Genomic DNA, 27487 nt, shown 5'->3' with positions numbered 1-27487 from the left:
CATCTCAGACTCCCGAGCATCTGGGACTACAGGTATGCATCACCACACCCGGCTAATTTTTTATTTTTAATTTTTTGTAGATGGGGGACTCACTATGCTGCCCAGGCTGGTCTCGAACTCCTGGCCTTAAGCAATCCTCCCTCCTTGGCCTCCCAGAATGCTAGGTTTATAGGTGTGAGCCACCACACCCAGCCCCTCTTCTTCTTCTTCTTCTTTTTTTTTTTTTTTTTTGAGACAGAGTCTCGCTCTGTCACCCAGACTGGAGTGCAGTGGCGCAATCTCGGCTCACTGCAAGCTCCACCTCCCGGGTTCCCACCATTCTCCTGCCTCAGCCTCCCAAGTAGCTGGGACTACAGGCACCCGCCACCACACCCGGCTAATTTTTTTTTTTTTTGTATTTTTAGTAGAGACAGGGTTTCACCATGGTCTCGATCTCCTGACCTTGTGATCCGCCTGCCTCGGCCTCCCAAAGTGCTGGGATTACAGGCGTGAGCCACCGCGCCCGGCCTGTTTTTTTGTTTTTTGAGACAGAGTCTCGCCCTGTCATCCAGGCTAGAGGACAATGGCATAATCTCGGCTCACTGCAACCTCTACCTCCTGGGTTCAAGCAATTCGCCTGCCTCAGCCTCCCGAATAGCTGGGACTACAGGCGCCTGCCACCACGCCCGGCTAATTTTTGTATTTTTAGTAGAGACGGAGTTTCACCATGTTGGCCAGGCTGGTCTCAAACTCCTGACCTCAAGTGACCCACTCGCCTCAGCCTCCCAAAATGCTGGGATTACAGGCATGAGCCACCGTGCCCGGCCTGTCTCCAGGCTCTTGTGTCAGGTGTGTGTGCATGTGTGTTCATGTGTATGCGTGTGCATAGGAGCAGGAGTCTGAGCCTGTTTAGGAACACGCTTGTCCCTCCCTGTCCACCTGAGTTCTGGGGCCCAGCACGTGCCCTCCACAGAGGCCTTCCTCTCTTCTTTCTAGTGTCCCCAACCCCTCCCTCTCTCCTAACACACTATAATCATGCTGGATCCTGGGTTCGTTCTAGAGCTTTCCTCATCTCTGCCCTTCCTCATCCAAGTTCCTCAAAAGAGATGCATGAGCTGGATCTGCTTCTTTCCCTCCCATTTCATCCCCATTCCCCACTGGCTCTCTAGGCTCTCTAGAGTCACTGGTGACCTCCCACTTGCCAAGGCCAGTGGACCTTCCTCATCCTGTATCGATCTTTTTTTTTTTTTTTTTTTTTTTTTTTTTGAGGCGGAGTCTTGCTCTGTCGCCCGGACTGGAGTGCAGTGGCCGGATCTCAGCTCACTGCAAGCTCCGCCTGCCGGGTTTACGCCATTCTCCTGCCTCAGCCTCCCGAGTAGCTGGGACTACAGGCGCCCGCCACCTCGCCCGGCTAGTTTTTTTGTATTTTTAGTAGAGACGGGGTTTCACCGTGTTAGCCAGGATGGTCTCGATCTCCTGACCTCGTGGTCCGCCCGTCTCGGCCTCCCAAAGTGCTGGGATTACAGGCTTGAGCCACCGCGCCCGGCCTTTTTTTTTTTTTTTTTTAAGACAGGGTCTCACTCTGCCACCCAGGCTGGAGTACAGTGGTGCAATCACAGCTCACTTCAACCTCCACCTCCCCCGGCTCAAGTGATCCTCCCACCTTGGCCTCTTGAGTAGCTGGGACTATGGCTACTCCACCACACCGGTTAATTTTTGTATTTTTAGTAGAGACTGGGTTTCACCATGTTGCCCAGGCTGGTCTCAACCTCCTGACCTCAAGTGATCCACCCACCTCAGCCTCCCAAAGTGCTGGGATTACAGGCGTGAGCCACTGTGCGTGGCCTTATCCCATCTTTGTGTGACATTCCACCCTGTTTTCCTCCTTTCTTGATACTCTCCTCCTTTGGTTCTTGGATGAGTTAGGGTAAGTTGTGTTCGTTAGGCCAATATTATTATGTTTTAATTTTCCATTGTATTAATTAGGCTAATTATTTTTTCATTAGTTAGGTTAATTCTCTGTATTATTTGGGCTATGCTAAACTGTTTAACTTAGGCTAAGTTGTACCAGTTAGGCTAAACTCCTAGAACAAAGAGATCCAAAAAAAGATGATGGCTTGAAGAATGTAAAATTTGCTTCTTTCCTGTGTTGCAGGTGAACACTCCAGGTCAGCAGGCAGCTCTCATGGCCATTGGGGACCAGGTTCCTTCCATGTGCTGCTGTGCTGCCCCCTAGGGCCCTGCCAGTGACTCAGGATGGAAGCTGAGTGACCGCCATGCCAGGTTCCAGCCAGCAGGAAGGGCAAGGGAGTGTGGGGCGGGCAGGCCCAGGGTCTTTTTTTTTTTTTTTTTTTTTTTGAGACGGAGTCTCGCTCTGTCTCCCGGGCTGGAGTGCAGTGGCCGGATCTCAGCTCACTGCAAGCTCCGCCTTCCGGGTTTACGCCATTCTCCTGCCTCAGCCTCCGGAGAAGCTGGGACTACAGGCGCCCGCCACCTCGCCCGGCTAGTTCTTTTGTATTTTTTAGTAGAGACGGGGTTTCACCTCATTAGCCGGGATGGTCTCGATCTCCTGACCTTGTGATCCGCCCGTCTCGGCCTCCCAAAGTGCTGGGATTACAGGCTTGAGCCACCGCGCCCGGCCAGGCCCAGGGTCTTAAAGGCCAGGCTGGGAGACGCACACACCCCTTCCCCTTTGCAGCCCAGTGGTCGGAATGAAATCACATAGTCGTACCTGAGTGCAAAGGGGCTGGGAAATGTGCCTACCCAGGCAGCACAGGGAGCGTAGACTTGGTTGGACAATGAGCAGGGGTCACCAGAGCCCCCAGAGCCTCCCCCTCTCTTCCTCTTCTCTCCCCTCTCTCTCCCCACTGTCTCCCTGGCCATTCCTCCCCAGCCCCCGCCATTTTGTTGTTGTTGTTGTTTTTGAGACAGAACCTCCCTCTTTTGCCTGCCACAGGCTGGAGTGCAGTGGCACGATCATGGCTCACTGCTTCCTTGACCTCCTGGGCTCAAGTGAGCATCCCACCTCAGCCCCTCCAAGAGCTGGGACGACAGGCACGAACCACCATGCCCGGCTAATTTTTTTTTTTTTTTTTTTTTTTAATTTTTAGTAGAGACAAAATCTGACTATGTTGACCAAACTGGTCTCAAACTCCTGGGCTCAAGTGATCCGCCCTCCTTGCCCTCCCAAAGTGCTAAGATTACAGGCATGAGCCGCCGTGGCACTTGGCCCCCCTTCGTAAATGTCCCCCAGGACTCTGTTCTTGGCCCTTTTCTCACCTCACACAGAAGCCCTGGCCATTTCCATCCAATCCTGTCTGATGCCCTAAAGCCTCCATACCTCCAGCCCAGGCCTCTCTCAGCCACAAACCCACACAGGCACCAGGGCCAAATCTGGGACTCAAGCCACACTCCTCCTCTGCCTCACCCCACATCCAATCTGTCACTAAAGCTGGTGAGTCTACCTTGTAAAGGCCCCCCGCTCACCGAGACTGTCCTCTCCTTCTCCCTGCTGACCCTGAATGGATTCTCACAGCCTCCACCCCTGCCACCCTGTTTCTGCCCTCCCCCAAGCACTCCACAGCAGCCTCCCATGAATCATGAAATGTGAGTAGTCACCCTGCCTGGTCCTGAGCCCTCTTTTCTTCTGTCACAGTCTGATTGGGTCACCCTTCAGGGGCTCCCTCTTGTCTTCAGGATCAACTCCTTACCTGAACATATAAGACCTTTTGCGATCTGACTTCGGTCTGCTTCATCTCTTGTCACATGTACCCTGTGCTCCAGCCACTCAAACCTTGGCACTTTTGTATGTGCTCTGCCCCAGTGCCTCTGGGTCTTCACTTCAGGGATTCCTATATCCTTTAAGACTCAATTCAGAGAGCTCCTTCTCTGAGAAGTCCCCCTCTGACACCCTGGTGCCCTTCCCCCATGCTCCACTGTTCCCTCAACCCCATCAGTCTCCACCTCTACGCCTGCCTTGTCCTGCTTGCTCACTTACCTCTCTCTCCTGCTAGGTGGTGAGCTTTGGGAGAGCAATATGAGGTTTTAGTCATTTCTCATCTCCAGTCCTTAGCCCATTGTTGGAGACAATTAACACTTAACGCTTGAGAACTGTTAGCTCTGGCTGGGCATGGTGGCTCACGCCTGTGATCCCAGCACTTTGGGAGGCCGAGGCGGGTGGATCATGAAGTCAGGAGACTGAGACCATCCTGGCTAACACGGTGAAACCCCGTCTCTACCGAAAATACAAAAAATTAGCCGGGCGTGGTGGTGGGTGCCTGTAGTCCCAGCTACTTGGGAGGCTGAGGCAGGAGAATGACATGAACCTGGGAGGCGGAGCTTGCAGTGAGCTGAGATTGCGCCACTGCACTCCAGCCTGGGCAACAGAGCGAGACTCCATCTCAAAAAAAAAAAAGAGAAATGTTAGCTCCTTTCTCTTTTCCTTTAAAACTGTGACACAAAGGCTGGGCACAGAACCTCACGCCTATAATCCCAGCACTTTGAGAGGCCAAAGCAGGTGGATCACCGGAGGTCAGGAGTTCGAGACCAGCCTGCTCAACATGGCAAAACCCCGTCTCTACTAAAAATAGAAAAATTAGCCAGGCTTGGTGGCTCACACCTGTAATTCCAGCTACTTGGGAAGCTGAGGCAGGACAATAGTATGAACCCGGGAGGCAGAAGTTGCAATGAGCTGAGATCACGCCACTGCACTCCAGCCTGCGCAACAGAGCGAGACTCCGTCTCAAACAAACAAACAAACAACAACAAAAACTGTAACACACAGCTTTATACATAAAACTAAAATCTGGAAACAGCCGAAACATCCATCAACAGGAAAACATATACATTGCAGAATATTCATTCAATCAAATACTATACACGGTAATAAAATGAGTTAACTACAGCTTCATGAAACAGCATGAATCCCATATGCATAATGTTGAACAAAAGAAGCCACACCCAAAAACGTACCTTCCATTCTTACGAGGGTCAAAAACAAGTCGAATGGATCTTCGGTGACAGAGGCCGGCATGGTCATCTCCGGCTCAGGAGATTAACTTGGAGCAGGCCCCACACAGCCTCCCAAAGGCTGGAAGTGTTGCTTATCTAGGTCTGGGTGGTGATCACACAGGTAATGCACATGTGTAATGATCATCGAGCTGAAATTTTGGTGCATTTTAGAGTAGGTAACTTCACCTCTATTTGTTTAAGTGCTATGATTTTGTAATAAATCATCATGGAAGCTGGGTACAGTGGCTCATGCCTATAGTCCCAGCACTTTGGGAGGCTGAGTCAGGAGGATCCCTTGAGATCAGAAGTTCAAGATCAGCCTGAGCAACATAATGAAACCCCCATCTCTACAAAAAATAAACAGAGCTCATGCCTGTAATCCCAGCACTTTGGGAGGCTGAGGCAGGAGGATCACTTGAGGTTAAGAGTTCTAGACCAGTCTGGCCAACATGGCAAAACCCTGTCTCTACTAAAAAAATAGAAAAAAAAAAAAAATAGCCAGGCATGGTGGTGCACGCCTATAGTCCCAGCTTCTCAGGAGGCTGAGGCAGGAGAATCGCCTGAGCCTGGGAGGTGGAGGTTGCAGTGAGCCAAGATTGTGCCACTGCACTCCAGCCTGGGTGACAGAGCGAGAGTCCATCTCAAAAAAAAGAAAAAAAAAAAAAAAATTGGCCGGGCACGGTGGCTCACACCTGTAATCCCAGCTCTTTGGGAAGCTGAGGCTGGTCGATCACAAGGTCAGGAGTTCGAGACCAGCCTGGCTAACAGGATTAAACCTCGCCTCCTCTAAAAATGCAAAAATTAGCCAGGCATGGTGGCAGGCACCTGTAATCCCAGCTACTCAGGAGGCTGAGGCAGGAGAATTGCTTGAACTCAGGAGACAGAGGTTGCAGTGAGCCAAGATCGCACCACTGTACTCAGCCTGGGTGACAGAGTCAGAGCCTGTTTCAAAAAAAAAAAAAAAAAAAATCATCATGGTTGGCAAGTCTGCGTCTGAGAGGCACTTTCTCTTACAGAGTCACCTAATTTTAGGTGATGACACTGAGACCCAGAGAGGGTAAAACACTCAACACTCAGCTCGAGTCGCTCAGCACATCTGTGGAGAGTCCACACCCTAAGGATGGGACTGCATGTCCTGCTTTCCCCATACCACTCTAGGGACCTTGGGGGCAGGCTCTGTGTCTTTGTGTCTCTGGAACAGAGTTCTGGGACCTCTATATATTGATGGGGGCTACTCCCACCCCATGACCGGTTGCTGCTGGGTGGTGAAACATGGCAGCAGTGTGGTCATTTAGAGCACAAATCAAAGGACACAAATCTGTAGCTGTATGGGCTTAACCTCTGTGAACCTCAGTTTTCTCATCTGCAAAATGGGGCTAATAGTACCACGGGTGGGCGCAGTGGCTCACGCCTGTAATCCCAGCACATTGGGAGGCCAAGGTGGGTGGATCATTTGAGGTCAGGAGTTCAAGACCAGCCTGGCCAACATAGTGAAACCCCGTCTCTACTAAAAAATACAAAAATTAGCCAGGCATGGTGGCCCACGCCTGTAGTCCCAGCTACTCGGGAGGTTGAGGCACAAGAATCACTTGAACCCAGAAGGTGGAGGTTGCAGTGAGCCAAGATTGCACCACTGCATTCCAGCCTGGGCGACAGAGTGAGACTCTGTCTCAAAAATAAATAAATAAATAAATAAATAAATAAATAAATGTACCTATCTCATATTGTATCCTGAGGATGACATGAGCAACTAAGCATAATTTAACAAGGCCTGGTTCCAAGGAAATGCCATTATAGTGCTTGCTATGATAACCACTCAGGAGGAAACCCAGTCAGACAGACCAGAGCCACTTTGCTCCTCCACTGGCTGTGTGACCTCAGGCAAGTTAATTAACCTCTCTGAGTCCCATTTCCTCATCTGCTAAACAAATAATACTTATCTATTGTTATGAAAGCAAAATAATGCCTGCGAAACACCTGACACCTGCTTCAGTTCCTTGTGTGCAGAGACCACGTCTTGCACATCAATCCCCCTCAGGCTCTCACTCCATGGCTTGGGAGAACGAATCCCTTCCCCAGCCACCCTTCTCTGGCTTGCTGTCCTCCTTCTGGTGCTAGCGGACAGCAGCATCTAGTGGACAAGCTCTGGAACTGCATGCTGGCCAAGGGCCACTCGCCAAGCTGCTGTGCAGTCATTTAAGGCTTTTTAAAAATGCTTTGGACAAGGGTGGAGGGGTCAGGAGGAACGCAGGTGGGGTGAAATGCATTGGACAAGTATTCATTAGGTGCCTGCTGGGTCCAAGGCACTGATTCAGGACCTTAAAAAATGAAGCAAGAGATACAAGATGACTGTAGAAGGACATAAGAAAAATCACAAATAATTATAACTTTGTTATCAATACCCTAACTTTTTATCTTAGAGAAAATATGAACACAGCATAGGGGAACTTGGCACACTGGACAGTGTCTTCCTAGGAAGTGTTCTTTGTTTTTGTTTTTGAGACAGGGTCTCGTTTTGTCACCCAGGCTGGAGTGCAGTGGAGTGGTCACAGCTCACTGCAGCCTTGATTTCCCTGAAGTGGCTGAGCAATTGTCCCACTTCAGCCTCCAGAGGAGTTGGGACCACAGGTGCACGCCACCACACCCAGCTTGTTTTTTGTTTTTGTTTGTTTTTGGTAGCATCAGGGTCTCCCTATGTTGCCCAGGCTGGCTCAAACTCCTGGGCTCAAATGATTCTCCCTGTCTTGGCCTCCCAAAGTGCTGGGATTGCAGATACAAGCCACCTTGCCAGCCTTCTCAGGAAGTTTTTACAATTGCAGGAGTGATTTTTTTGAAGTCGTTGTTACATGTCAATGACTCTCAGTTAAGACCAAGGCAATAAAATGAAAGCTTAGGTCAGGAAGGTTCTGCCTGGGGTTCCCTGACCCAGGTTCTCGATAGAGACAGGGGATCAGGAGTGTCTGGCCCCAAAATTGCACTCGCCCTCCACACTCCACGGTCCCTTCCTACCAGACACAGAAGAGTGAAGAGGGTCTAGAGGTGTCATGGAGCACATCTAACTGGGGGAATAAAAAAAGATGTGGGAGAGATGACATTTTGCTTTAAAGAATGAAGGTAAAGAAAGCAGGGAAGGGTGTTCTGGACGTGCTGGGGAAGGAAGTGCATTCTAGCCTGGTAGACCAGGTATATCTTCACTGGTATAAAGCGAAGTAATGGGAACCAAGTTGGATGAGGAAGCTGGCGGGGGGTGGGGGGAGGGCGCGGTTAAGGCCAAATCACAGAGGGCTCCAAATGACAGACCAAGAAGGCTGCATTTAATACAATCAGGGGACCCACGGAGTAAGAAGGTAAACTGATCTGAGGGGATCAGAGAAAAACCAGACATCCAGAAACTATTAATAGTTAGGTGGCTACTGTCATAGTCCAGCCTAGAGTTAGGGGACACTGCACCATGATGGAGTGGAGATTACAGACACAAGAGATCCTTGGGAGGGGAGAAGCAGGGGGAGGCTTGGAAATAGATAGCTGTGGGTCAAATGGGAGGACACAGCTGAGTCCAGGGGAAGTAATGGGGAGACAGGCAGAGCTGTAACCAGAATGTGGACTTGACCAGGGAGACTGCTGTGGGCAGGGAGCTGTGGGCAGGGACCAGGAGCTTGGTCTTTGACAGGGGCGTATGAGTTGCCATTGTCCCTGTGGAGATGTGGGACCAAGGCTCAGGAGGGGTGCTGGAGGGAGAGGAGGCAGGGACAGTCAAGTGGGAGTCATTTACCCATATAGGTGCAAGCTGATGACCTGGGGGAGGAAAACAGAATCCTGCGGGGAGATGGGGAGGAGGGCAGGCGCCACCGGACTTCGTTGGACTCAGTCTTTTTAAAGCTTCCGGGGGGGGCGCGAAAGGAGGAGGAGATGGAAGAAGACAGAGGCGGGACCTTTGGGGAGAGAGATGCTTGTGAGTGTCCAGCAGTGTCACAGGCTGTCCAGGAGAAGTCCAGGAGTGGTGGCGGGGAAGCAACTGTTGAATTTAAGGTTGGGGGCTGTCCTGGCTGACCTTGGCAAAAGCGGTTTCAGGGGCAGAAGTTAGGCTGCAAAAGTCTAAGAGGTGACAGGCAGAGGGAGGGGCTAGAGGTAGCTGATGCTTCCGGGAGGAGGGAGGAGCCGGTAAGCAGGGCTGGGTTAGGGGGAGGTGAGCCGGGCTTACTCTTGGGATTCTGCCAGACCCTGAAGAGGAGGGCAGAGATCCCGAGGCACGAGGAGAGGAGACCCTCTGAGACCCTTTGAGACAGAAGGAAAACATGTGACGCTGTAAGAGCTTAGAGACCCAGACAGAAATAAGACTGTGACAACCACATCCCTGACAAACCAAGGCGGTGGCCACCAGCCCTAGAGGACACGGGACTGGAGGAGGGGAGGGGTAGAAGCAGGGGCTGAGGACACCTGGGAGGGAGAGCAGACTTCCTCAGACCCTCTTGGGCTCCAGTGTATTGACATGGGAGAGGGAGTCCCAGATCCCCAGGAGCTCAGAGCCTGGGGAAAGCCAGGGCTTCCCCTTTCCCCAGGCTGCTCCTACTGTGGCCCTCGCTTGGAAGTGCGCTGTTTCCTGTTCCAACCCCAAACACCCAGTACCTGTTTGCTTCCCCCAAAAAAGTCTAGGCAAGTTTCTTTATTTTCTGGGACTCAGTTTCTGGGGTGGGCTGAATGGTGGAACCCAGAAAGATGTGTCCAGGTCCTAATCCCCAGCCCCCACTCCCCTAGAGCCTATGAATATGACTTCATTTGGAAAAAGGGTCTCTGTAAACATAGCTTAATTAAAGATGTCAAGACAAGATCATCCTGGATTGTCTGGTGGGCCCTAAAGCCAATGACAAGTGTCCTCGTGACAGACAGGAGAAGGGAGGGCCATACAGTGGGAGAATGGGAACTCTGCAGCCACAAGCCAAGGAACACCTGGGGCCACAGAAGCTGGAAGAGGCACGGAGGGGGCCCTTCCTGAGAGCCTCCGGAGGGAGTTCAGCCCTGCAACGCCTTCGTTTTGGACCTCTGGCCCCAGTAAATGGAAGAGAAGAAATATCTGGGTTTGTTGTTGTTGTTTTCTGAGGTGGAGTCTCACTCTGTTGCCAGGCTGGAGTGCAGTGGTATGATCTCGGCTCACTGCAACTTCCGACTCCCGGGTTCAAGCGATTCTCCTGCCTCAGCCTCTGGAGTAGCTGGTATTACAGGCACGAGCCACCACGCCCAGCTAATTTTTGTATTTTTAGTAGAGACGGGGTTTCACCATGTTGGCCAGGATGGTCTCGATCTCCTGACCTCGTGATCTGCCCCCCTTGGCCTCCCAAAATGCTGGGATTACAGACGTGAGCCACTGCACCCGGAGGCTTAAATATCTGTCTTTTAAGCCACCAAGTTTGTTGTGATTCGTTATGGCAGCCCTGGGAAACTAACGTAGTTCCCTATTCTGTAAAATAACTAGAATTAAATCTTATTTGGCTAAAAGGCGTGTTTTTTAACTCGCCGCCCCGCCCCCTTCCAGGTCGAGTGTTAACCCTTTCACTTGCAGGGTGGAGGTGGGGGAGTAAAGTTGGGGGTGGGGGAGTAAGGGTGGGGGCAGGTGGTGCAGGGACGAAAGAAGCTAAATTGACAGCATCTTCTCCTGCCCCGAAGAGGAGGAAAGTCCAAAAAGAGTATTTCATGCCCACCAGCCCTTCCTCCTTCACCCTGAGCTCACGCCATCATCCCGTGCCCGGCTCCAGGCAGGCGGGTGGGGCCAACACTGACCCGGAGCGCATTACTAAAACCAAGGGGCCTTTGAAAACCAGGGAGTCTGCTTTCCAGACTTCTAACAGCTCCCCTCTTCACGGCGATTCTCTCCCCACCCCTCGTGTCTGCCGCCTTCTTCCCGTTCTCCATTCTTTGGGGGGCAAAATAAGATGGAGACCCCCGAAGCACAGGGTGGAAGGCACTCCCCCACCCCTCCTTCCTCCTCCCACAACACAGCTGGAGGGGGAGGGGAGGTCAGCAGGGTTCACAGAGGCCAGATGTTAAGGAAAAAGAGAGAAGTGCCCACCCCACGCCCACCCACCCCACCCCCACCCTCACCCCCAGGGAAAGAAAAATGAAAGGAGACAGTTTTTAAAACAAACAAAACTTTTATGGTCCAAAACAGTTTTTCTCATGAATCTGCTCTATGCAAACAGTAACAACTTTTTACAAAGCATTTTCACAGAAAAGGAGACAAGTCCTTCCCCAGCGTGGGAACTGTTCCTCTCTCACCTCGTTTTCGGGGGGGAAGAGGGGGCGCTATTCACTAGTGCGGGGCAGAAGGGGCACTGGGTCCCTCGGTTGTTCAGTAGATCCGAAAGCCCCAGCTTCCCTTCACACCTCAACTTGCCATCTGCCTAAGACCTAACCTCCCCTGACCTCACCTGGGTGGAGGAGAAAACACTTCCAACCCTCTCGGACTCAAGATCCTCCTAGCTGGAGGGCAGGGCAGAGGGTGTGATCCAGGCCTATCTCACCCCTCCCCTGGAAAACAGAACCTCTGACCTCAAACCTAATCCCCTGGCCCTGCCCCCTTCGGATCCATCAGATCTCTGACAACTCCCGCAAAGCCTGAGGCTGGGACGTGTTGCGGGAGAAGCTTAAGGTACCTCAGCGCAGATCCCATCCAGACTCAAACTTTGTCCTTTCAAACCCCAGGAGACTCTTGCAGTTAGGCCAAGAGTCCTTTCATTTACCACCTCTGCAAAGTGCAGCTTGTTTAGTTTCCACTCTTTAAGGGGGCTGAGTTTGGGTGTCCAAGAATGGACTCGGGCCTGCCTTCCACCTCCACCCCCTCTCATCCATAAATCGGTGGAGGCCCTCGAAAGGCGACTTGTTTGGTCTGATTTTATTGATTTCTTCCACCTTCTATTACTTTCCCTGGGACAGTGTCTTGCCCCTTCCCCAGGCAAAGTAAGCACTTTTCTGGAGAAGAGGTCCCTCAGCCCTACCAGTCCTACGGAAAGTAAGTTGGGGGAAAGGGCTGATTAATCAAGGTTGGGGGGAATCTTTCGCACCGGCCAGACCTTACACTCGGAAAGCAAACAGGGAAAAAGATGGGAACTCCAAAACTGGACAAAAGGGAAAGGTCGGCGGCTGAGACTGAAGATCTCACCAATTAGGGGTCACCTGCACTTGAGGGGGCCTAGAAAGGGGACAGGAAGGGGGTGATCTACCTCTTACCCAAGCTCCCTCATCCATTGAAGGCTCCAACCGTGCTTGGAGCGTTAGGGAAGGCCTGAGGGGAGCAAAGGGTTAAAGGCCTGGACAGTGGGGGTGGGGGATGCCCCCAGGGAGCTGCCAATCACCTCCCCACCCCCACCGCAGCCCCAGCACCCCAGGCTCGCCCACAGACACAGTAACAACCGGTTTGTCCATCACCGAGGTCTCTCTCTCTTTTTTTGGGGGGGGCTGTCTTTGAGCGATAGCCTCCTTTGCTCCCACTGGGGTGCAGGCCCTGCCTTCAACGGTCCGAGATGGAAGGGGGCAGGGATTGAAATCTATGTCATCAGCCTTTTTTGCTTAAGCCTTCTCCCGACTCCAGCCCTGGGTTTCTTTGCAAAGGATGAGGGGGAAGGACTGTCACCCCGAACACTTAGGTGCTTGAATGAAGATCACTGTCATTTAGGTCCCTCTGCCCACAGCTCCTAAAATGTAAAGGAAGGGGACAAATGTGAGAAACGGGGCTCCCTCCTCAAGCCCGCGGTTTGGCCATGGTCCCAACTTTTCCCCTTTGGCAGAAGTCCCACGGTCAGCTTTCATCCATGTTGATCCCCCAGAATTTGAGGCCAGGGGGCTCAGGGACAGCGGGACCCCCCATCTGCCACCTCCACAGCGGGTGGGCGGGCGGGGGCTTAGAGTCTCCCTGGAGGCGAAGCGAGGATGCCGGCTTTAGGTCTCCGTCTTCCCCCACCACCAGGGCCGGGGGGCAGGGGAAGCAGTTGAGGAGGCTGAAGGTGCTCGTGGTGGGGAGCGTCGGTGCAGGGCGGCGGGGCTGCGCGGTGCGCGCAGGGGGCGCGGGCCGCCGGCGTTTCTTGGCGGCTCCCCGAGCCGACCCTTTCGCAGGCGGCCGCTCTGGCCCCCGGCGCAAACTCGGGGTATCCAAGGCGAAGCCCTTCGCGTAACACCACAGTTTCGACCGGCGGATCAGACGATCGAAATGTTGCTGGCGGAGATCTCCAGGTGCGGCCGAAGCCGGGCTGGCCGTCGAGGGGCTGGCAGCTGGAGCCTCGGGGGCGGCGGGCTGGGGGTTTCCATCGACTTCGGCAGGCTGGCCGGGCAGGAATGGCCCCGGCGCCGCCCCGGGACCCGCGGGATCGGTGGAGAGGCCCGCAGGTGGCGACGGAGGCTGGGAACTGGGCTCTTGAGGCGGGCTGGCGGCTGGGCCACGCTGAGGCTCGAGACCCTGGGCCGGGCGAGGCGGGGCCGAGGCGAAGCCGGTCATAGATTCCCGAGGGCGCGGGGGCGCAGGGCAGCGGCCCGGAGGTGCACAGGAGCGAACGCCGAAGTGCGGGAAACCGCCTCCGCCCTCTTCCTCTTCTCCGCGGCGGGGGCACGCTGCGACGTCCGCATCCTCGCTGGACGCGGTGTTAGGAACGCCGGGCCGGCCGGTCGGTGCCCAGAGGTGCTTCAGGCCATCCGGGGCCCAGCCACCAGGGCGCAGGGGGGCGTGAGGGCCCCGCAGCACGGGAGACCGCGCCGCCAGCTCCCCAGGCCCCGGGCCCAGAGAGGACGCCCGGGGCTTGGCAAGGGCGCAGAAGGCGAGGGCACGCAGGCACAGCGGAGAGAATTCCTGGGTCCCCCGACACGGCTTCCGGGGCGTGGGAGAGCAGGGCGACCCTCGCGGGGACGCCGGCACTGCTAGGCGGGGTGCGGGGCACAGGGTCTCCATGGAGCAGCCTGAGGGGTGCCCACTGAGGGGGTCCAGGTCCCAGCGGCGGGATGCCCTGGCTGCCCGAAGAGCCCACGGGCGAGGGGAACATCGCCCCCCGTCGACGGGGAGGTCTCTGCTCACGGGCGCCCCCGGCCCGCTACCCAGGGCCGCAGAGCTTGGGCTCCCTCTTCGCTCTCCTCACGCGGCCCTCCCGGCAGCCGGACTCCTGGGTCCCTGTGAGTCCCGGCGGGGTCGGCCGCCCTTCTGCCGCCGCGTCCCCTTCGCAGCCCCTGCGGGAGACCCTCTCGAGTCGCCCGAAGCGCAGAGGCAGGGGAAACAAAGCGGCCTGCGGCCGCGGGAGGCGGGAAGGACCCCGGGCCCGGCACCCGGTGCCCGGGCCCAGGCGGCGGGGAGGGCGCCTTCCGCCCGCTCGGTTTCTTTCTTCCCCGCTGGCTCCTGGAGACCGCGTTATAGAGAACTGCCCCCTCGCTGCCCCAATACCAGCGCCGGGGCCGCGAGCCCGCCGCTGATTGGGCCGCACCGCCCGTGACGTTAGCCCGGACCCCACCCCTCCGGCGGCGCCGCCCCCGTCCCCATTCCGCACACAGACACACACACGTGGACCCGGCGCGGCGGCGGCTGGGAGGGAGCGCGGGAGGGAGCGTGCGCGGGTGGGATCGCGAGGGGCCAGATGCGCCGCCGCACGTGGCCCAGTGGCGTCCTGGGATTTCGTCGTTGGAAAGCAACTCGTTTTTTCCCGAGCAGTCTGGGTTTTGCATCTGTAAAATGGGACGGTTCATATCTGCCCTCTTGGGACTAAAAGAGCTATGTGAATCAAGTAGATGAATATCAGAAATAATGTTTAGGGGAAAGATGAAATGAGGCAGTGGTTGTTTACAAGCTTTGCACAGCAAGGATTCTAGCGGGCCGTGAATGGCCCTTAAAACAGTACGTGGCACACAGTAGGCTCAAAAAATGCTGTAATGTATAAGTAGTTAAGAACTCAGTAGTTATATGCAAGATGAACAAAGAAAAAAATAAATTTGGAAGGGTGGGAGTGTTATTACACCCATGGAAGCCGATAAATAGGCTGTCTCAGTACCTATTTCCATTTCTCTGATGCAGTATCTAAATACTCCGCCTCAACTAAATTCAGAGTGCTGGCTCTGCAACCCCTGACCCCCAATCCCAGGATGCTCCCCCTCTGAGGCTTGATCTGCCAAACAGGTTGAAGAGGCCAGAGGAGGGCATGCACAGACCCTCACTCTCATATCCCCCAAGGAAAATAAAGAAAAAGTGAATTTCCAGTACAAATTCTGCAGCACACACGCCCACCCTATTCTATCCCCTTAACCTTCTTTAGTTTCTGCATAGCTTACTGTTACATAAAAGTCTGTAAATGGATTTACTCTTTAGTGTCTGTCTCTCCCATTAGTCTGGAAATGAGTTGATGAGAACTTTATCTTGATTGGTGGTGCATCCCCACTGCCTAGAACAGTGGCCAAGATATAATAGGTGCTCAATCAATATGTGTGAATGAATGAATGAATGAATGAGCAAGTGAGTGAATAAATGATTTCCTGGGATATTTCTCTCTTGATAAAAATCAGGTTATTGGAATACTGCCATTTCCTATCTGTGGAAATATAGAGATTGGTATGATGGCTTGGGGTAAAGGTGTGGAAGAATGCTGGGGGCAGCTCCAGATAGAAAAATCTTATTCTGAGGCCAGGACAAGAGAGGGTTTCAGAAAGGGGACAAATGATGCAGCTTGCCTCTGGACCCTTCTAGAGGTGACAACAGAGGTGTAGTTTCCCTATGCGTCATCAAATAACATCTGGAATGACAGGGGTAAGGAGGGTCTGCCTCCCCCACCTGCAGAGTCCAGAGGTAAAGTCCCTAGGTGGGGCGAGGGTTTGAGGAAGGAGGAGGTGTGGTGTTCCATTGCCCAAAACACTCACCCTCTAACATCTCCTGCAGAAGAGCTCTCCAGGGCAGTTGTCATGAGGGGGGATCCTGGGGTCCTGCCAAGTCATGAAGCTGAGCTGGGTCTAGACTCCAAGGCTCATAATTGCTCGAAAAGCCCACGTCTACACACGCACACACGCACACATACACAAGAAAAGTTCTGGAAGGATGATCTTCATGGCTGTCTCTTCTGCAGGACAGTGCTGAGGACTCATCCCAAACAGCAGTTCCTAGTTGCACTCCTGTGCCTAGCACAGTGTTGACACAAGGAGAGAATGCCCGAGAAAATGATCAGTATGAATAAATGAGTGAATATTACATAACAGTGCAGATCAATGGCCTCTTCTTTCTCTGCCTCCAAAAGCTGCCAGCTCCCCCTTCCGAACCATGTGAGTTTGGGGGCTTTATTGAGGGGTCATTACAATTGTGAGTCCTTCTCTCTGCCTCCACTTTCCCTACTTCCCCTTGCCCTCATCAGGCACCCCAGAATATGGACCCAGGGATGGAATCACTCTACAAACGGTAGAATAGTGTGAGTGCCTCTCCAGCTGAAAGGACCAGCTGAAAGGAGATCATCAAACCACCCTTGATGGCCTGGATGGGGCAGGGTGGTGCTGTGCAACCCTGGGCAGGTCATCTAGACACTCAATGTCCTTATCGGTGAAAAGGAGACAACAGTGGCTTCCTCACATTGTTGGGAGGGTTGAAATATGATGTGAGCAGTCACCAGAACTCACGTCGGCAGGCCCAGCTGCTGCAATTACCATTGCCTCCAGTAGAGGACTCTCGACCCCATCCTCAGCCTGCGACGAGGGCGGCAACACCCTTCTCAGGAACCTCTCCTATAGGAGAAAAAGAGGGACAAGGCTGGATGCCGGGTCCCATCTAACACCTCCAGAGTGAGGGCTAGAAAGGGCCCCTCTGGATCCAGAAGTCAGCACTTCCCTTTCCTTGGCCCATCTAGGTCTCACCTGGGGCAGTAAGGACTGTGTTCAAGGATTTGGGAGCAGGAGACCTGCCCGGTTGCCCTTTTTGGGGACCTGCACCCCAGGCGTCCAACCCCATAGAAACTTCTGTAGTACTTACTGCATGCCAGTCTCTGTTCTAAGAACTGGATGTCACTTAATCCCCATAACGGCCTATGAAATAGACTTTTTTTTTTTTTTTTTTTAAACAGAGTCTTGCTTTGTCACCCAGACTGGAGTGCAGTGGCGCAATCTCCACTCACTGTAACCTCTGCCTCCCGGGTTCAAGCAATTCTGGTGTCTCAGTCTCCTGAGAAACTGGGACAACAGGCGTGCGCAACCACGCCCAGCTAATTTTTGTATTTTTAGTAGAGATGGGGTTTCACCACGTTGGCCACGATGGTCTTGATCTCTTGACCTCATGATCCGCCCACCTCTGCCTCCCAAAGTGGTGGGAGTACAGGTGTGAGCCACCACGCCCGGCCGACAGTATTTTTAAAAATGAACATACCACACATAACCCATTTTCAGTGTCCAATTCATGATTTTTAGTAAATTTACAGTTATGCAACCATCATCATAATCCAGTTTTGGGGTTTTCTTTGAGACAGAGTTTCACTTTGTCTTCCAGGCTGGAGTGCAGTGACACAATCTCGGCTCACTGCAGCCTTCGCCTCCCGGGTTCCAGCAATTGTCCTGCCTCAACCTCCCAAGTAGCTGGGGCTACAGACACCCACCACCACGCCCAGCTAATTTTTTTTTTTTTTTTTTTTTTTTTTTTTTTTTTTTTTTTTGAGACGGAGTCTTGCTCTGTCACCCGGGCTGGAGTGCTGTGGCTGGATCTCAGCTCACTGCAAGCTCCGCCTCCCGGGTTTACGCCATTCTCCTGGCTCAGCCTCCCGAGTAGCTGGGACTACAGGCGCCGCTACCTCGCCCGGCTAGTTTTTTGTATTTTTTAGTAGAGACGGGGTTTCACTGTGTTAGCCAGGATGGTCTCGATCTCCTGACCTCGTGATCCGCCCGCCTCAGCCTCCCAAAGTGCTGGGATTACAGGCTTGAGCCACCGCGCCCGGCCGCTAATTTTTTTTTTTTTTTTTTTTTTTTTTTGAGACAGAATCTCACTCTGTTGCCCAGGCTGGAGTGCTCAATCTCAGCTCACCGCAGCCTCCGCCTCTCAGATTCAAGTGATTCTCGTGCCTCAGCCTCCCAAGTAACTGGGATTACAGGCGGATGCTACCACGCCCGGCTAATTTTTGTATTTTCAGTAGAGACAGGATTTCACCTTGTTGGCCAGGCTGGTCTCGAACTCCTGACCTCAGGTGATCTGCCCACCTCAGCCTCCCAAAGCGCTGGAATTATAGGCGTGAGCCACCATGCCCAGCCCCATAATCCAGTTTTAGAACATTGCTTATAAGACTCCTCCTTCCGGCTGGGCCCGGTGACTCACGCCTGTAATCCCAGCACTTTGGGAGGCTGAGGAGGGCAGATCACGAGGTCAGGTGATCGAGACTATCCTGGCTAACACGGTGAAATCCTGTCTCTACTAAAAATACAGAAAATTAGCTGGGCGTGGTGGCGGGCGCCTGTACCCCAGCTACTCGGGAGGCTGAGGCAGGAGAACGGTGTGAACCTGGGCGGCAGAGTTTGCAGTGAGCCGAGATTGCGCCACTGCACTCCAGTCTGGGCGACAGAGCGAGACTCCGCCTCAAAAAAAAAAAAAAAAAAAAAAAAAAAGACTCCTCTTCCCCACTTGTAGCTCTCCCTTCCCATCTCCAGCCCTGGGTGACTAATCTACTCTCTGTCTCCATAGAGTTCCCTTTTTTGGATATTTTATATAAATGGAATCTTTCAATATGTGGTCTTTTGCATCTGGCGTCACAAAAGCATGTTTTTGAGGTTTACCTGTGTTGTAGCACGTATTGGTAGTCTGTTCCTTTTTTTTTTTTTTTTTCTTTTGAGACAGAGTTTCACTCTTGTTGCCCAGGCTGGAGTGCAATGGCGCAATCTCAGCTTACTGCAACCTCCACCGCCTGGGCTAAAGTGATTCTCCTGCCTCAACCTCCCTAGTACCTGGGATTACAGGCACCTGCCACCACGCCCGGCAAATTTTGTAGTTTCAGTAGAGACGGGGTTTCTGCATTTTGGTCAGGCTGGTCTCGAACTTCCAACCTCAGGTGATTCACCCACCTCGGCCTCCCAAAGTGCTGGGATTACAGGGATGAGCAACTGCGCCCAGCCTGTTCCTTTTTATTGCTGAGTAGTAGTCCGTTGTAGGGATATGCCACATTTTGTTTATCCAATCACATTTGGGTGGTTTTCACTTTTTGGCTATTATCTATAATGCTGTTATGAACATTTGCTATACAATTCTCTTGTGAATATACATTTTTATTTCTCCTAAGTAGACATTTAAGGGTGGAATTGCTGGGTCATATTCTACATTTATGGTTAATTTTTTTTTTTTTTTTTTTTTTTTTTTTGGAGATAGGGTCTCACTGTCTCACTCAGGCTGGAGTGCAGTGGCACAATCATGGCTCACTGCAGCCTTGACCTCCTGGGCTCAAGAGATCCTCCTGCCTCAGCCTCCAGTGTGGCTGAGACCACAGGCCTGAGCCACCATGCCCAGCTAATTTCTTTTTAAATTTTTTTTAGGGCGAGCGCGGTGGCTCAAGCCTGTAATCCCAGCACTTTGGGAGGCCAAGACAGGCAGATCACAAGGTCAGGAGATCGAGACCATCCTGGCTAACCCGGTGAAACCCCATCTCTACTAAAAAATACAAAAAACTAGCCAGGCGAGGTGGCGGGTGCCTGTACTCCCTGCTACTCGGGAGGCTGTGGCAGGAGAATGGCATAAACCCAGAAGGCGGAGCTTGCAGTGAGCTGAGATCCGGCCACTGCACTCCAGCCTGGGCGACAGAGCAAGACTCCGTCTCAAAAAAAAAAAAAAAAAAATTTTTTTTGTGAGACAAGGTCTGGCTATATTCCCCAGGCTGGTCTCAAACTCCTCAGCTCAAGGGATCCTCCTGCCTTAGCCTCACAAAGTGCTGGGATTACAGGCATGAGCCACCATGCCCAGCTGTGTTTAACTCTTAAAAGCTGCCAAGGTTGGGCATGGTAGCTCACACCTGTAGTCCCAGCACTTTGGAAGGCCAAGGCAGGCTGATGGCTTGAGGCCAGGAGTTTGAGACCAGCCTGGGCAACATGGCGAAATCCTATCTCTACAAAATACAAAAATTAGCCGGGAGTGGTGGCATGTCCCTGTAGTCTCAGCTACTCAGGAGGCTGAGGTTGAGGGATTGCTTGAGTCAGCAGATCAAGGCTGCAGTGAGCCACATTCACGCCACTCTGTGCCTGGGTGACAGAGTGAGACCCTGTCTCAAAAAACAAACAAACAAACAAAAATCCTAAAAACTGCAAAGCTGTTTTCCAAACGGGCTATACCATTTTACATTCCTATTAATATCCATGATATAGGCTGGGCACAGTGGCTCACGCCTGTAATCCCAGCACTGTAGGAGACTGAGTTGGGCAGATTACCTGAGGTCAGGAGTTTGAGACCAGAGTGGCCATCATGTCCAAATCCCATCTCTACTAAAAAAATTTAAAAATAGGCCGGACGCAGTGGCTCACACCTGTAATCTCAGCACTTTGGAAAGCCAAGGCGGGCAGATCACAAGATCAAGAGATCACGACCATCTGGCCAACATGGTGAAACCCCGTCTCTACTAAAAATACAAAAATTAGCTGGACATGGTGGCAGGAGTCTGTAATCCCAGCTACTCGGGAGGCTGAGGCAGGAGAATCGCTTGAACCCAGTAGGGGGAGGTTGCAGTAAGCCAAGATTGTGCCACTGCACTCCAGTCTGGCGACAGAGTGAGACTCCGTCTGTAAATAAATAAATAAATAAAATAAAATAAATAAATAAATAATTAGCTGGGTGTGGTGGTGCACGCCCGTAATCCCAGCTGCCCAGATTCTCTGGAGGCTGAGACACAAGAATCGCTTGAACCCGGGAGGCAGAGGTTGCAGTGAGCCAAGATTGCGAGACTGTACTCCATCCTGAATAACAGAACAAGACTCTGTCTCAAAAAATAAATTAATTAAAAATCCATGATATAAATGGGGACATTGAGGGAGAGAAGTGACTTGCCCAAGTTACACTGCTAGCAAGTGGCAGAGCCAGAACCCAAACCCAAGTAGTTGGGTCCTAAGTTCACTCTGGTAACCAGGAGGCTACCCCGCAACAATGAATCCAAGAGGGAAGCCATTTCTCTACCCTGCTACACCCGGCCGCCATCATTTTAACCTTTCTTGCTCCTAGAATTCCCTAAGTCAGCAGGTCTGCACCACCCCCTAGCATAAACCCGCATGTTCCTCTACCTCCTCTGGGAATTTGCATCCAGGGTTAATAGTTTAAGTTCTGGACTCAGATGGGTCCATTCACATTCCAGACTCATCATTTCACTAGCTTTGTGACTTTGGGGCAATTCCTTAACCTCAGGAAGCTTTAGTTTCCTTATTTGTAGAACAAGATTAGCATCTTTCCTCATGCAATTAAAAAGGTATTATATGATGGAAAATTTCAAACCTACACAAAAGTAAATAAGTATAATTAACCTCTGAGTACCCAATATCCGGCTTCAACACTTACCAACTCTAGTCAATTTTGTTTCATTCTTACCTACCCACTTCCTCACTTAAAAAAAAAAAAAATCAAGTTGGCCAGTATGATGGCTCACACCTGTAATGCCAGCATTTTGGGAGGCCGAGGCTGGCAGATCGTTAGAGCCAGGAGTTTGATACCAGCCTGGGCAACACGGCGAAACTCCATCTCTACCAAAACAAACAACAAGAACACATAAATTAGCTAGTCCCAGCTACTCAGGCAACTGAGGTGGAAGGATCCCTTGAGCCTGGGAGGTTCAGGCTGCAGTGACCTGCAATCACCACTGCACTCCAGCCTGGGTGACAGAGCGAGACTCTGTCTCAAAAAACAACAACACAATTTTATTTAGGTATGATTTATGTAATAAAATGCACTTTTTTTTTTTTTTTTTTTTTTTTGTATTTTTTAGTAGAGATGGGGTTTCACCGTGTTAGCCAGGATGGTCTCAATCTCCTGACCTCGTGATCCGCCCGTCTCGGCCTCCCAAAGTGCTGGGATTACAGGCTTGAGCCACCGCACCCAGCCTAATAAAATGCACATTTTAAGTGTACAGTTCAAATAGTTCAAAGTGTACAGTTCAAATAGTTTTGCCAAAGGAATATGCCCATGTTACCACCACAATTAAGATAGAACAATGGCCAGGCATGGTGGCTCATACCTATAATCAATCCCAGCAGTTTGGGAGGCCAGAGCAGGTGGATCACTTGAGGTCAGGAGTTTGAGACCAGCCTGGCCAACATGGTGAAACCCCATGTCTACTAAAAATACAAAAAAAATTAGCTGGGTGTGGTGGCTCATGCCTGTAATTCCAGCTACTTGGGAGGCTGAGGTGGGAGAATGACTTGAACCGGGTAGGCAGAGATTGTAATGAACTGAGATCATGCCACTGCACTCCAATCTGGGTGACAGAACAAGACTCGGTCTAAAAAAAAAAAAAAAAAAAAAAAAAAAAAACAGCTGTGCAGTTGCTCATGCCTGTAATCCCAGCACTTTGGGAAGCCAAGCCAGGTGGATCACTTGAGGTCAGGAGTTCAAGACCAGCCTGGCCAACATGGTGAAACCCCGCCTCTACTAAAAATACAAAATAAATAAATAAATAAAAAAGCCAGGGGTGGTGGTGTATGCCTGTAGTCCCAGCTACTCGGGAGGCTGAGGTGGGAGAATTGCTTGAACCTGTGAGGCGGAGATTGCAGTGAGCCGAGATGACACCACTGCACTCCAGCCTGGGCAACAGAGCAAGACTCTGTCTAAAAAAATAAAAAAAAAAAAAAAGATATAAAATTATGAGATATAGAACAAACCCCATATTATTTTGTTTTGCTTTGTTTTGTTTTTCTGAGACAGGTTTTGCTCTGTTGCCCAGGCTGGAGTGCAGTGATGCGATCTCGGCTCACTGCAACCTCTGCCTTCTGGGTTCAAGTGATTCTCATGCCTCAGCTACCCAAGTAGCTGGGACTACAGACGTGTGCCATCACACACAGCTAATTTTTGTATTTTTTGTAGATTCAGGGTTTCACTATGTTGCCCAGGTTGGTCTCAAACTCCTGGGCTCAAACAATCCTCCCTCCTAGGCCTCCCAAACTGTTGGGATTATAGGCGTGAACCACTGTGCCCAATCTAGAACAAACCCTATGTTACTTTTAGGCAAATCCAAGACATCACATAATTTCATTCCTAAATATTTCAGTACATATTTCTATAAGGACCCTTTAAAAGTAAACATAAACCCAACATTATTATCAAACCTAAAAAGAATTAACAATTGGCCGGGCATGGTGGCTTATGCCTGTAATCCCAGCACTTTGGGAGGCCGAGGTGGGTGGATAACCCAAGGTCAGGAGTTCGAGACCAGCCTGACCAATATGGTGAAACCCTATCTCTACTAAAAATACAAAAAAAAAAAAAAAAGCCAGGCATGGTGGCACGTGCCTGTAGTCCTGGAAACTCAGAAGAATGAGACGGGAGAATTGCTTGAATCTGGGAGGCAGAGGTTGCAATGAGCTGAGATCACACCACTGCACTCCAGTCTGGGTGACAGAGTGGAATTCCATGTCAAAAAAAAAAAAAAAAAAGAATTAACAATCACACTTTAACTTCATCAAATAGCCAGTCAGTGTTCAAATTTCTAATTATCTTATAATAATATTTTTTCTTTACAATTTTTAGTTTATTTGAATTAGGAGCCAAGGAAGGATTTCAAATGGTTAATATGTCTCTCTTTTAATCTATAAATTCCCCCTTTATCTCTCTTTCTTTCTCTCTTTTTTTTCTCCCTCTTTGCAATTTAGTCATTGGAGATACTAAGATAGTCTTCCTGACTTCCCATAGTCTGGAATTTGCTGACTGCATTCCCCACGGTGAGGTTTAACCAAACAACAGTTAGTGAACAATATTTATTAAGACCTATTATGTATAGGATTGTCAAATTTAGCACAGGGTTGGGCGTGCTGGCTCACACCTGTAATCTCAGCACTTTGGGAGGCGAAGGCAGGTGATCACTTGAGTCCAGGAGTTTGAGACCAGCCTGGCCTACGTGATGAAATCCCGTCTCTACTAAAAATACAAAAATTAGCTAGGTGTGGTGGTGGGTGCCTGAAATCTCAGCTTACAAGAGAAGAGGCTCTTGTAAGGGAGGCTGAGGCAAGAGAATCACTTGAACCCACAAGCCGGAAGTTGCGGTGAGCTGCAATCGCACCACTGCACTCCAGGCTGGGAAACAGAGAAAAATTCGGTCACAAAAAAAAAAAAAAAAAAAAAAAAAAAAAAAAAAAAAATTAGGACAAAATATACAGAACATATTTATTTATACTAAAAAAGTAGGCCGGGTGCGGTGGCTGACGCCTGTAATCCCAGCACTTGGGGAGGCAAAGGTGGGCGGATCACGAAGTCAGGAGATCGAGACCATCCTGGCTAACACAGTGAAACCCCATCTCTACTAAAAATACAAAAAATTAGCCAGGCCTGATGGTGGGTGCCTGTAGTCCCAGCTACTCGGGAGGCTGAGGCAGGTGAATGGCGTGAACCCGGGAGGCAGAGCTTGCAGTGAGCCGAGATCACGCCATTGCACTCCAGCATGGGTGACAAAGCAAGACTGTCTTGGGAAAAAAAAAAAAATTTTTTTTTAATGAGAAACTCACATATTAATACTTGGTGCATAGAAGTTCATGACCAATGTGGCCGGGCGCGGTGGCTCAAGCCTGTAATCCCAGCACTTTGGGAGGCCGAGACGGGCGGATCACGAGGTCAGGAGATCGAGACCATCCTGGCTAACACGGTGAAACCCCATCTCTACTAAAAATACAAAAACTAGCCGGGCGAAGTGGCGGGCGCTTGTAGTCCCTACTCGGAAGGCTGAGGCAGAATGGCGTAAACCCGGGAGGTGGAGCTTGCAGTGAGCTGAGATCCGGCCACTGCACTCCAGTCCCGGCGACAGAGCGAGACTCTGCCTCAAAAAAAAAAAAAAAAAAAAAAAAAGAAGTTCATGACCAATGTAAGTGCCTTTGGCAGTAGCTTAGGCTGCCTTTTCCCTTTCCCCTCCGTTCTTCCCTTGTCCCATCCCGCTCCACATTCACCCAGGAATTATTCCAGACTTGCCTCCTCCTGCAGTACTTCCTCTATATGACCATAGTTAATGCATTCATTTATTTACCCCACAGTTACTGAGCACCCACCATGTAGCAAGACCCAGGCCAGGTCCTGTGGACTCAGAGATGCTGGAGACACAGTCTGGTGGGGGAGATAGACATTACAAGCTGATCTAAGAAGTAGCAATAGAGGGATGATCGTGGTCCTGGAATCTTAGAGGAGGATGACCCTAGAGGAAGAGGAAGGATGTCTTTTCAGAATGTAATCTTTCTCCTAGGTCTACAGGCTGAACAGGAGTATACAAAGGAGGCAGGGCTGGGCATGGTGGCTCACACCTATAATCCCAGCACTTTGGGAGGCCAAGGCAGATGGATCACCTGAGGTTACCTCAGATCACCTGAGACCAGCCTGGCCAACATGGTGAAACATCATCTTTACTAAAAATACAAAAATTAGCCATGTGTAGGCTGGGCACAGTGGTTCACGCCTGTAATCCCAGCACTTTGGGAGGCTGAGGCAGGCGAATCACAAGGTCAGGAGATCAAGACCATCCTGGCTAACATGGTGAAACCCCGTCTCTACTAAAAACACAAAAAATTAGCGGGGCGTGGTGGCGGGCGCCTGTAGTCCCAGCTACTCAGGAGGCTGAGGCAGGAGAATGGTGTGAACCCGGGAGGCAGAGCTTGCAGTGAGTTGAGATTGAGTCACTGCACTCCAGCCTGGGCGACAGAGCAAGACTCCGTTTAAAAAAAAAAAAAAAATTAGCCATGTGTGGTGGTGCATGCCTGTAGTCCCAGCTACTCAGGAGGCTGAGGCAGGAGAATCACTTTGAACCTGGGAGGTGGGGGTTGTGGTGAGCCGAGATTGCACCACTGCACTCCAGCCTGGGTGACAGAATGAGAGACTCCATCTCAACAAAAAGAAAAAGAAAAAAAAAAAAAAAAAACAAAGGAGGCAGCAGAGAAGAGAGAAGAATTCCACCTGCAGAGGAATATGAGCAATGAACCAAGGCAAGCAAGTGCCTGCCCCACATTTTGCCAACTTCCAGCCATCAGCATACTGCCCCCCTGTTAAGTAGCAGGGTGCCCTGGCCTTGGCCTTTCTCATCCACCTTCCTAGAGTCATCTCGGCTCCCTTGCACAGCCAATCACTCTCCCCATCAGGAGGTCTCTCCCATTAAAAAGCTAAATCTTCCTTGACCCCAGAGGCTATGGCCCTATCCCTTTCTTCCCTTCACAGCCAAGCTCCCCCAAGAGCTGTCTACGCACGTAGTCTTCCTTTTCTCACTTCCCACTTGCTCCCCAACCCGCTTCCATCTGCTTCCACCCTCGCCCGCCACCGGAATAGCTCCTGCTGAGGTCTCGGTGGACTCCATCTCATCGAAACTGGTAGGCACTTGTCAGCCTCCCTGACCTCTCGGGGCAGGCCGCTTGGCTGGCCACTTCCTCCTGCGAGACATTCCCAGTCACCTTCCTTCTGGGCACTGAGCTCCCTTGCTGTCCTCCTGCCTCGGGGGCTGCTTCCTCTTGCTCTTCAGTGCAGGCTCACTCTCCCCTTTTCAGCCCAAAATGTCGGGGCTCCTCAAGGCTTTGTCCAGAACTCTCTTCTCTCTCTGGACACTCTTCCCTGCTCACTTTGCAGTCAGCATCAGAGCCCTGGGGTTCAGCCTGACCCTCCCCTCTCAGGTCTGGCCCAGACACCACACTGTCCACTCAGTCCACCTCGGACATTTCAAAAGCCCCTCAAACTCAGCCATCCCAAACCATCAGCACTCACTCCAACCCCTCTTGCCAGGAAACCTATCCTGAGGTGTGGCTCCCCCATCCATTCACTTCCACAGCCAGAAACCCAGGCGTCATCCCGACACCTCTGGCCCTCCAAGTCAATGCCTCCGCAAGCCTCATCATTGCACCCCACAGTCATCGTTCCAAATCTACAAATCTGACTGTTACGCCCCTACTCAAAACCTTTTATCTTTTTCTTTTTTCTTTCCTTTTTTTTTTTTTTTTTTTTTTTTTTTTTTTGAGACAGCATCTCACTTTCACCCAGGCTGGAGTGCAGTGGCATGATCACAGCTCACTGTAGCCTCAACTTCCTGGGCTCAAGTGATCCTCCCGCCTCAGCCTCCCAAGTAGCTAGGACTACAGGTATGTGCCACCACATCCAGCTAATTTTTAAAAGTTTTTGTGGGGCCGGGCCCGGTGGCTCACGCCTGTAATCCCAACACTCTCGGAGGCCGAGGCGGGCAGATCAACTGAAGTCGGGAGTTCGAGACCAGCCTGACCAACATGGAGAAATCCCATCTCTACTAAAAATACGAAATTAGCCAGGCATGGTGGCAGATCCCTATAATCCCAGCTACTCGAGAGGCTGAGGCAGGAGAATCGCTTAAACCTGGGAGCA

The 27487-nt window shown here is 51.4% G+C and overlaps 1 protein-coding gene across 1 annotated transcript; it reads right to left on the bottom strand.

The window, feature by feature from the left end:
• Positions 1 to 11115: 11115 nt before the first annotated feature.
• On the bottom strand, positions 11116 to 14374 carry EPOP (elongin BC and polycomb repressive complex 2 associated protein). The gene has a single exon (XM_010379343.2). The coding sequence runs from the start codon at positions 13916 to 13918 to the stop codon at positions 12779 to 12781; it is 1140 nt and encodes a 379-aa protein (XP_010377645.1). The 5' UTR covers positions 13919 to 14374; the 3' UTR covers positions 11116 to 12778.
• Between the last annotated feature and the right edge of the window lie 13113 nt (positions 14375 to 27487).

This window comes from Rhinopithecus roxellana, chromosome 19 (genome assembly GCF_007565055.1).
Source record: "Rhinopithecus roxellana isolate Shanxi Qingling chromosome 19, ASM756505v1, whole genome shotgun sequence".
Classification (NCBI taxonomy): domain Eukaryota; kingdom Metazoa; phylum Chordata; class Mammalia; order Primates; family Cercopithecidae; genus Rhinopithecus; species Rhinopithecus roxellana.
This window is presented reverse-complemented; position numbering and strand designations above follow the sequence as displayed.